This window comes from Ovis canadensis, chromosome X (genome assembly GCF_042477335.2).
Source record: "Ovis canadensis isolate MfBH-ARS-UI-01 breed Bighorn chromosome X, ARS-UI_OviCan_v2, whole genome shotgun sequence".
NCBI lineage: Eukaryota > Metazoa > Chordata > Mammalia > Artiodactyla > Bovidae > Ovis > Ovis canadensis.
Window position 1 is genome coordinate 103,246,523 of NC_091727.1, and position 11,476 is coordinate 103,257,998.

Genomic DNA, 11,476 nt, shown 5'->3' on the forward strand with positions numbered 1-11,476 from the left:
TCATGTTTGCAATTCACTTTTGCTTAATTCATTTTTAAGAAACAAGATGGTTTGCCTTTTCACGTTTCCCTGTGGCACCGAATGTGCTAGTTCTCTGGGCAAAGCAGTAACACCTGCACACAGGGATCTAGGTTGGCTAACTTTTCTACAGGCACATCATGAATAACGTAAACCATTCTGTTATTCTGATGTGTCTGGGAGAAAGTGTAACTCATAAATTTGTCTTAAAATACAAATTCTAGGGACTCCCCTGGTGGTCCAGTGGCTAAGACTCTGAGCTTTCAATGCTGGGGCCCTGGGTTTGACCCCTGGTTGGGGAACTAGATCCCACATGTCACAACTGACACCCTGTGCAGCCAAATAAATTAGTAAAAATAAACATTTACAAAAGCAAATTCTATATATTTTTCCAAGAGCTTGCAGGTCCATATCAATACCATACTCTGGCTTCCTTAATTTACGTCTTCAGCCATGTACTCTAAGTCAAGGAGGATGTCCATGGCTGCTGTTCTTCCTGTGCGTTTTACAAATTACATTCGTTATCTTTAGAAACAAAACTCAAGTGGAAATTGGTAGGATTTCAGAATCAATTTTCCTCATTTATTTTAAATATTTTTTTTGGAGGGAGGAGGAATATAATTCTATCTAAACTGAATTTTTAATGGGTATTTTATTCTTTATTTCTAATAAGCTGATATAAAAGGCCAGGAGCAACAGACATTGTTAATCTCCAGTGCTTTTTCATGGATTTTCACAAGGGTTTAATTAATTTGCTCAGTGGTTGTCGAATTCAGTCCCAATTTACATGCCTGTGCCATAAGTTCAGTTTTTTCTTTTCCCTTCACAAGGAATTTTTCCTCCTTTAAATGACTGCAGCTAATGAATGGTCAAGGAGGGCTTTTCCCCCCTGCTTCTTTAAATCAGATCACGGGGTTAAGTCGGAAAACTGCCTTTTGTTCATCCAGTCTGGTCTTGAGGCTAAAGATGTGGGTTCGTGATTATCAGCAGCACAGAGCAAAAGGAATCACTTTCTTGTGAGAAGGGGCTGGTTTGTTGCAGGGTGGGAGGGAGCTGTCATGAACACTGAAATGCTGCAGTCAGACTAGAACCTTTAAAGAGACTAAGGATGAGTTTTCCAATCTGCCTTACCATTGTGCCCTCCTCTCTCTCTTGAACTGCACCTATTAAACTGTCACCCACCTTGATAAAGGTGGATCCAAATAGTTAAAACACCTTGGACTTGGTTTATAAGCGGTTATAGGAAACCCTCTTTTTGAATGACTCCCAGCCAACCTTCTTCATATCATGTGTCGCTGCCATTGGGGATTTAGTATGAGGGGGTTGGGATTGCTGGCTAGGCCATCAGCCAGTTCCTGGCAGGAGGCAGCCTAGAGTCATCAGAAGCAATGACACTGGATTTGATACCATCAGATCATGGAGGCGCCCAGTAGATGGCTTAGCAGGACCTGTCCCAGGACTGAGCAGGGACTTTGGCTCCCGGGCTGCAGGCTGTGGGCAAAACACAGCCTCACTCACATTCTTCAGCAGCACCACACGCAATGCTGGTATGACAGTTTTAGCCCCACTCCCTTCTTAGGCCCTTGTGCATGGCCAGCTGGCCTGGAGTTGACAGACACCAAATGATACTGGGACGGATTGGGGGCAGGAGGAGAAGGGGACGACAGAGGATGAGATGGCTGGATGGCATCACTAACTCGATGGACGTCAGTCTGAGTGAACTCCGGGAGTTGGTGATGGACAGGGAGGCCTGGCGTGCTGCGATTCATGGGGTCGCAAAGAGTCGGACACGACTGAGCGACTGAACTGAACTGAAAGAGCCAGAAGAATCGGGGTTTGTGTTCCTTTTCACAGGCATGTTCGTGATCTGGCCTTTCCTCACCCCTAGGGAAATAAGTAGTGAGGGGATGCACTGTTTCCTTCCTATGTAAACCTCTGTATTTGGGATTTTTCTCTGGAGCTGGTGACTTCTTGGCTCTGAAGGTCTGTGCTCTGCGGACATGGTGGTACTGATGCTTTGACAGTGATGAACATGTTTAGGTTTTGCTCCACTTGTTTACAGAGCTCCCCTTTCACTAGCACATCAAATGCATTTTTCCTCTCCTGGAAAAATGGTATATTCACGCCGGCAGGCTTTCCTTAGAGGTTGGGAGCGTCAGGTTTTGGTGATTACCACAATGTGACCTGAAACTTCATTCATTATGACTCTCCCCCCAAATATGCATTGCTTGGAAGTCTGCTCATGTTTTGTGACATTGGAATTCTGGTTGAGAGAAATGAGCTCGAGCTTTAAAATATTGGGCCACATTTGTTCTTGGGGGAGGTGGAAGGTTGCTGACCACCTGTGAGCTTAGGTAGAAGTTCAGCTGTGGCCTATGCTTTGAGAGGGACTTACTATGTTCTAGAACCTTGCCCTTCTTTCCAGCAGCTGTCCTTGGACTACCTGAAGGCTGTGGAGTCTGTGGACCTAACTGTCCTTTAAGGGGAAAGAGCACATGGAAAAGTTCACTGCTTGTCATAAATGAGGCATCCTTTTTCTCATTTGGATATAACCTTTCCAGTTTCTTCCAATTTTGCACAATAAGTATCAGGGAAAACTACTAACTAAATCCCAAGAACCATGGATGACAAGAAAACCAGTACAGGGGGTGATTTTCTTTAAGAGATTCACCGTGTCCTAAAAAATTCTAGACTTTTCCAAAATGTAGAAATGATTTGCTGAGTAGTTAGTGAAGGATACACATTGTAAACACAGATTTTGTGCCCTGTCTCTGTTTTTTTCATTTGAATAAAAAAGTGACACATGTTTTTTGCTTTAAAATAACTCAGGACCCTTGTATTTGAAATTGGAAGTTTATCTTAATACAAAAATGCATTTTACAAAATGCCATTACTTGTGAAGTCCTTAGAATTCCTAAGGAGGTGCCTAGGAACACTTTCATTTATATTTTCTAACTGCGTACCCAAGGATCTGAAAGGGTTTCATTTAAAAAATGAAAGAAAAGAATTGGTATGCCAGGATTTGAGCTGATTTATGTTTTTGACTCTTGTAAATCAAACATGAAATGGGAAGAGCCTTGGAAGTCCCTGGATGAGCCGTCATGTTATTCTGCTCCCAGCCTTAGGTGTGTCAGGCAGGAGCTAGGTCAAAGCTATGCAGTGACAGCTACTGACACGTGGAGGGATGAATTATCAGTGTAATAGAAGGTTCCCAATTGTGTTTTCTTGCTGGGGGAGTAAAGTCTTCATCTGGCCACTTCCCACTCTAGAGAGCTGGTGGTACATAGCGACTGCATGAATTAATGATGATCATGCCTCCCCCTCCAACACCCCCCCGCCCCGACACACACAAGGGAAACAAAGACAGTAAAATAATCAGACTGATCACTCAAGGCCAAGCTAATGATTTACTTTGTATGCTGTATTGTTCTGCCCCAAACCTCATGTTAGATGCTATGCTGATGGTGGCTGAGAGGCTAGAGGGTCCTTTCAACATTGAGTCAGTCATGGATCCCATCGACGTGAAGATATCAGATGCTATTATGAACATGCAGGAGAACAGTGTGCAGGTATCTCAGAAGGTAAGGAAGGCAGGTCCTGGATTGGAGAGGTGGGGCCCACTCTAGCCTGCTATGCCTCATGTGGCCACATTTATGCCCATGCAGGTTTTCCAGGGATGTGGACCCCCGAAGCCCCTCCCAGCTGGTCGGATTTCCCGTTCCATCTCAGAAGGCACCTTCAGTGCCCGCTTCAGGCCCTTCCATCCTGAGGAGCGCCCTACTACAGCAGCTGGCACCAGTTTGGACCGATTGGTGAGCCCTGGGGCAGGAATGGCCATGTTTAATGGCAAAAAACTGAAAACATTTGCTCAAAATGCAGTTTGATTTGGAGGATTCCAAGCACAGGGTCTTTTCAGGTGAAACTTTTCCAGCAAATTGCACAGCAATGTCAGTGAACCTGCTTCTCTGATTTCCTCGCTCAGAAAGTTCATCCATAGAGCTAGGAAGTGGGGTGCTCTGAGGCTTATCTGGACACTTACCTTTTATGTCACAGTGCAGGTAACTCATAGGCTGGATTCTGAGTCATCAAAGCTGTGCCAGAAGATACTGTGTTTTTCCAGTGTATCTCTGGGGCGTGGGACCTGGTAGGCCTCAGATGATAGTTCTAATGAAGAACAGGAATGGACAGTGGGTGTAGGCACTAGGCAGCTTTTTTTTTTTTTTAATGGCAACTTAATTCAGAGCTTGCATTTCATCTGTTAATTCTTGTGGTGATTTTATACATTTTACATAGAAGTATTGGGGTGACCAGAAAGGTTGTTCAGGTTTTCCCATGATGTGGGAAAACCTGAATGAATTTTTGGCCGAGCCAAAATCTGCATTTTTCTCTTCAGACTCCAGAGAGGCTCTGGAGATACTTTAGACATGATCTGAAGGCACATGTGTAGGTAGTTTGGGGTTTTTACAGAGGTTTTTGTGTTCTCTCTCTTTCTCTTAATGAGGTTACTGATGTCAAGGAGAAACTGAAGCAGGCCAAGAAGTTCTGGTCCTCTCTTCCTAGCAGTGTCTGCAACGATGAGAGGATGGCTGCAGGGAGCAGCAATGAAGATGATTGCTGGAACGGGAAAGGCCAAAGCAGGTGAGCCGTCGTTGACCAAGTGTGCAGTTTCTCCCTACATGATGGGGAACTTTCAGAGAAGGTTTGCTCGGTCGTTTCAACGAGGCATTGTGAAGCCTTTCACAAGCAGGTGGCAACAACGTGGAAGATTTCTAAGCATTCTTAGGAATTGGCGTAGAAGTGTTGGGAAGGCCCCCAGCTACTTGCAGAGAGTCTCAGGGCAAAGGTTTATGCCCGTCGTTATATGATAGCGTTACTGCTGCAACCAAGGATTGAGTTGTTCTGACAGTGTCATTATTTTTCATATTTAATACCTGTGATCCTGTGCCTGATGGCATGGCCGCATCAAGTACCACTTCTCAAAAGATCTCATTGTCTTCCTTGATGGTGCTCTGTGTCCCTCCCCTACATACCCAGTAACTTAGACAAGTGTCCACTTAACTCTGCCCCACCAACCTCCACAACATGGGTAGTTTTCAAAAAAGGTCCCAGAGTGGAGGAACATGTGTATCCCCAGGAAGAGGAGAGATTCTGAGTTATTCAAAAGGCAAGCACTTGCAGTTCACTGCAAGTGGCAAATACTAGAACCTAGCAAGAATCTTTGCCAATCTTCAGCAGCTTTTGTTTTACTGATCCTCTTAACAAGGTCCTTTCTCATTGCAGGTACTTGTTTGCTGTGACAGGAAATGGTCTAGCCAACCAGGGCAATAATCCAGAGGTGCAGGTTGACACCAGCAAACCGGACATACTGATCCTTCGTCAAGTCATGGCTCTTCGAGTTATGACCAGTAAGATGAAGAATGCTTACAATGGGAACGATGTGGACTTCTTTGATATCAGTAAGCATGTGTGCTTCTAAAGAACAGATTGTTATGTTTGTGTGTACACCTCACCTTGAGATGAGAAAGAACAGAATAAACATTCCTCCTTTTTTCCCTCCCCCAAAAATAGGTGACGAAAGCAGTGGAGAAGGAAGTGGTAGTGGATGTGAGTCTCAGCAGTGTCCTTCGGAGTTTGAGTATAATGCAACTGACCACTCTGGGAAGAGCGCCAATGATAAAGCCAGCAGCGCTGGGGTCCCCACTGGGGCCTGGGCCTACCTCCTCACCATCTTCTGCATCTTATCCCTGGTTATGCAGAGAGAGTGGAGATAATTCTCAACCTTAGAGAACAAGTGTTCATCGTCAGTTACAAAGGCACTGGTTATCACTTTTATACCATCCTAGTGACTTTGCTTTTTAAATGAATGGACAACAATGTACAGTTTTTACTATGTGGCCACTGGTTTAAAGGATGCTGACTTTGTTTTTTCATTCAGTTTTGTGGGAGAAGGGGACTTGTACGTAAGGTCAGTCCGGCCTCCTCAGAGTCATGTTAAATGTGGCTAACGGTGTAGGTACAGAACTGTAGTTAGTTGTGCATTTGTGATTTTTATCACTCTGTTTGTTTGTTTTCTTTCTGTTTGTGGGGGTTTTTTCCTTTCAATATGATCTCACCTTGTTTCTTACAAGAAAACCAGGGTCCTTTCTTGGCATGTAACATGTACGTATTTCTGAAATATTAAATAGCTGTACAGAAGCAGGTTTTATTTATCACGTTATCTTATTAAAAGAAAAAGCCCAACAAGCAGTAAAATTGCCATCTATCCCTGTTGTTTTAGTTGCCTTATCTGGAGAGAAGAGGAGGTGTTGTATCTTTTCTTCTGCAATGTGAAGGCACAAGGGGGCTTCTGAGCCACTTGTCAGGTTGTGTTCAGGCATCAATACAAGAAGAAGGTTATACTTCATTTATAGCTGGTGACTGGAAGAGGCTGCAGACTACCCATGTTGGTTGAGCTGGGTTGTATAAACTTCAATCACAGACCAGTCCATTTCTGGAAGCCGCTTATCCATCTAGAAGATTCTTAATCTCCCTCGAAAGATATAAGGCATTCAGGGTATCCCAGGGTATCACACTTAATTTGGGGGTGGGTTTGGTTTGGTGGTGGTGTGGTTTTGTTTTTTTTTTTTTAATACAGGCAAGTTAGCAAGCCACTGTGCTGGTCTTTGTGTCCATACTTGACCCTCTCTGACGAGATCAGGTGTGTTCAGGGTAGTATGGCCATAGACCACCCTCTTTGAAGTGATGTCCCACCAGCAGAAGTAAGTGTCTAGCAATCTCACTTGGTCCCTCTAGTTCCAGATTCCAAACCCAGTCATAGCCATCTGGGGGGCTAGCCAGAATTGGGGTACAGCCTGGGCGCAGGCAGTAAGTATCACTACTCAAGCAAAGTGTTTGTCCATGCATGTGTATTTGCATTTATTTGGTTTTGGATCCCAGTGTTTTGTTTTTTAAAAAAGAGATTCTAAAGTGTCTCATTGAGTCTTTTTCTTGCCCAGCCCTGCCCCATCTGAAAGCCAAAGGTCTTGCCACGGTTCACAGCTGTGTGCTACCCCATCAGCCAAGCAGCCCAGTAGGGGAGCTCTGAGTGTCCAGATTTTTCTTCTCATGTTGTTGGGCGTTTGAGTGGGGGGCAGGGAGGAATGGGAGTAGGTAAAACTGAGAAGAACACATCTTTAACCACACAGGTGAACTGACAAAGGCCATTAACTCTTGTCCCAGACCAAAGAGTAACCACTGCCTTGGCCCCTTTGGGGCCGTTTCCTTGTGTCTTTACCAAATGATAGCTCATAAAACTGTGAGAATGTAACAACTCACGTTAAAAGGAGTTCCAGAAGTCTTCAGAAAGAACTACACTCTGCAAAGTCTCTTCTTGCTTTAGACAGCCATTCAGATCCCAACCCATTCCCCAAAAGCTGAAACCCACAGAGAGGTTGTTTGTGTTATTGTTCAATCTTCAGTTATAAGAGTAATTCTCTATTTTTATATTGAAACGTAATTACTTGATAGCTCAGGGTCTACATTTCATTCAGCTTTTTACACCAAATTCTGCAGAATGGACAAATGGAATATTGGGGCTGTTATAAACAGAGGCTTAATTTTATTAGAAGTAGCCAGTTATTTATTGAAGCATGATGTTAATAAAATAGGCATATTCTGGCTCATGTGTATAAGTTTTGTTTCTCTTAAATCACAGAAGACGTAAAATTGAGAAGGCGCTCCATTTATGTATGAGGAAAAATTGATTGTAAATAGCTAAGCTGCCTTGTGAGAACTTGGAAAATGTGCTGATACTTAGTAACTACCTCAGTTGTGAGGAATTTCCTTTTTAGCTTAGATTGCTATTACTTTTACTTGGTAGAAATGAATCTGGTCTCCAAAATGTGGCTCAGAGAGTTATCCCCATAGACCTTGTTAGATTGTTTTTAATTTAAAACCTTGATCTCTGCCCAGCTGTTTTCTTTCAGTCAAGTTCTCGAAACCAATAACATTTTCCGAATTAAATATTCTTGAAGGTTCTTCTGGAGTCTAAATGATTTGTTTTCTTTCTTTGCAATTTTTCCTGTTACTCTTTTATTATTTAAATTGTCTCTTGCCTTTGAACTTGAACTATGAAATAAACAAATCATAGATTTTTCCATTCAGGTCTGACTGGATAACTATTGGCTTCCAACCAGCTGGCAGGCTCACACCCCCACTCTCCCCAAAACAGAAATACAGGCAAGTTGAATATTTTAAAAATCTTAAGAGTTCAGTATATGAAGTAGAAGGAAAGCTTTGTGAGGAGACCTGACTTTTCCAAAGCCTCAGTTAACAGCATGTGAAGAGTTTGTGCTTTACAAAGTCATTAATTAATTACTGGTTATTTTCAAACACTTCACCCACTCTGTACCTTAAGAAACATGTTACGACTCTTAGATTGTATTTTATTTCAAAACTAGTAATTAGCACCTGTTATTTTGCTAAAACTGTACAATGGACTTAGATTTTTGAACTTTAGTTTCCTGGGTGTTAGAAACCTAACAGTATACAAATAATTTTTTACAAAAATTAACAGTTACATCTTTAAAGTAAAACTTACTGAATGTGATTACAAAACCACAATAAAAATAGGTATAGATGGTGCTACACACAATTCTACTTTCCCTTTTGTGTTGGCAGAATATGTCTATTTGCATAGCTAAAAGCTATATGTTAATAACAGTATCTACTACAGGAAGCCTCTCTGTGTGTGTGTGCACTTGCTCTCAAGCAAATACCACACTATCAAATACAACTTTCTTTTTGAAATAAAAAAAAGCACTGAGAAGAATCTTCTAAGTAGAACTTAGTGGGAAAAATATAATTTGGCATTCTATGATATACTTTAAAAATTCAGTTTCTATCTTTAAACTCCTGATTGTTTTCTTTTAAAAATCCCTTTTGTATATGTGAAAACTACCTGAAAGATGACATGGTAATACAGCGATTCAAGCCCATCAGTAAGGCTAATGGCCATGTAATAATCGCTTGTCTAATTGAGGTTTTAAGTAGGTCATATATGGACGGGGTTTAAAAACAAAAACCTGTACTACAAAAGTACAGAGTGAAAGTTTCTATCCTGTTCTTGCATTCATCTGCTCAGTTATCCCTGCACCCTAAATAAACTTATTAGTTATTTCTATATGTCTTCTTCCAAAGTTCCTTTATACAAATACAAGCAAATATGAATAGAGGCTTTTCTTTTTTGTCTCTTTACCTGAAAGGTAGAATATTATGCCCAATCATCTCATATTTGTTTAGGTTTCTCATAATGTTCAAAAGTATTGAGAGGAAGAGGAGACCCTAAAGGACTCCTGTTCAAAAGGCATGGCTTCTCTGTGCTACCACAATTTGCATTTTTACTGCATTTTGGCCCAGATTAATCTGAGTAATTTTTCAAGAAATAAACATGGAATTGTTGAGCAGTTTGGCATTGTAGTACTGTAATCCCAGAGTGCACAATTAGGATGCTCTCTGCGCTTCATTAAGGTTTATCTTTGGCACTTTGTTTCTGTATCATCACCAGCAAAGAAGACCTTGGGCAATGCGATTGGATAGATCCTCTTAGCGCGCAGCACATTAATACCACTGTTAATGCTTGGAAATGGTTCAAGAAGGAAATGTCATGCCCTAGAGTGGACTCATTCTATTAAAGTACTCTTAATGTTTCCTCAAGCTCAAATGCCTTGAAATAGCATCAGCCACCACACAGGAAGGAGATGAGAGTGTTAGGGAAATGTGTAACTAGATTGTCTGGGATACCACATGAATTATCTGTCTAGTGGTCAAGGAATCATTAGGATATGCACGTGTCCAAGTTCAGTTTTCATGTAAAATTAAGTTTTTACTCATCAGGGCATGAAGTGACTTCTAAATTCAGAAGTAATCAGAAAAATTCTGAAATTCATTTTTCAGCTTGAGGGTCCATGTGTGGAATTAAATGTCCAATTTTACTCTACTTTTGATATTTCTTAAACATTAGGAGTTCTGTGGGGAAAAGTATAGGATCATTGGAAAGAAAAAGATTTTCATGCATCAATCCTGCCAGGTTCATGCTGATAAAAGGTGAAAGGTATGGTTAAAGAATTGGAGAAACAACACATGTGTGATGACACAAGATGCTTTTCTAAAGGGTTCATGGTCTGGGACTTCCCTGGCGGTCCAGTGGTTGGGACTCCACACAGGAGGCATGGGTTCAGTCCCTAGTCAGGGAACTAAGATCCCATATGCCTCTTTGACACAGGCAGAAAAAATAAAAATCATTAAAGAAAATAAAGAGCTTGTGGTCTTATAGACTTTAATCAAAGTTCCCTGCACTTTGGGGAAGTTTTGCAACAACTTTCTTGCCCTACTATGTGTTGCTGTGTTTCTTACCTGAGAGAGTTGGAAGTCCTGTGTGTTTGTGAGTGTGTATCTACACAGGTGTATTTGTATATTTTCAAACAATCCCAGTTAGACTTTACCCTGTCACTTAGGGCTGCCTTCTCCCTGCTGGCAGTGGTGTATGCTTGGGGAACGCAGACAAATTTTAATAATAGCCTAAGGGAAACATAATTAGGAAGGTAAGTCTCCTGCCAAGGGTGGGGGGGGGGTGGGAAATGCACGCACATATAAAATGCATTCCAGATAGAATTTCTTAGATTAACCACTGCCTGGGATTTGCTTTTCTGCCTTACCATCGACAGCCTCAAGTTGCCCATAACCCTCTCTTCTTGGTGACTTGCTGCATGGGGCGGTTTGTGCCAAGTTGGCTAGAAAGAAAGAATCATGGTCAGCAGGTGGTTTTCTGAACACACCCTAGGATCTCAACTCTCTGACTACAGTTGACTTTAAAAGTCTTTAGTGGCCCTGCTCTCACTTCCCTTGTTGTTATTGTTCAGTCACTAAGTTGTGTCTGACTCTTTATGACCCCATGGACTGCAGCACACCAGGCTTCTCTGTTCCGTATCTCCCAGAGCTTGCTCATACTCATGTCCATTGAGTCAGGTGGCCAAAGTATTGGAGCATCAGCTTCAGTGTTGTTCCTCCCCATGAATATTAAGAGTTGATTTCCTTTAGGATTGACTGGGTTGATCTCCTTGCAGTCCAAGGGTCTTCTACAACACCACAGTTCAAAAGCATCAATTCTTCAGTGCTCAGCTTTCTTTATGATCCTACTCACATCCGTACGTGACTACTGAAAAAACCATAGCATTTACTATATGGACCTTTTTCGGCAAAGTAATGTCTTTGCTTTCTAACATGCTATCTAGGTATGTCAGAGGTTTCCTTCCAAGGAGCAAGTATTCATGGCTGAAGTCACTATCCACGGTGATTTTGGAGTCCCAGAAAATCTCACTGCTTCTACTTTTCCCCTTTCTATTTGCCATGAAGTGATGGGACCAGATGCCATGATCTTAGTATTTTGAATGCTGAGTTTTCAGCCAGTATTTTCACTTCT

General features: G+C 42.0%; 1 protein-coding gene across 1 annotated transcript in view; it reads left to right on the forward strand.

Annotated features, from left to right (window-relative positions):
* GPC4 (glypican 4) overlaps window positions 1-8,159 on the forward strand; it is a 107,359-nt gene extending 99,200 nt beyond the window's left edge. The window contains exons 5-9 of the mRNA XM_070290722.1: window positions 3,469-3,599; window positions 3,684-3,830; window positions 4,520-4,656; window positions 5,299-5,474; window positions 5,587-8,159. Coding sequence (XP_070146823.1) covers window positions 3,469-3,599; window positions 3,684-3,830; window positions 4,520-4,656; window positions 5,299-5,474; window positions 5,587-5,789 — 794 coding nt within the window. The 3' untranslated portion in view covers window positions 5,790-8,159. The remainder of the gene's footprint in view (window positions 1-3,468; window positions 3,600-3,683; window positions 3,831-4,519; window positions 4,657-5,298; window positions 5,475-5,586) is intronic.
* The last annotated feature ends 3,317 nt before the right edge of the window (window positions 8,160-11,476 follow it).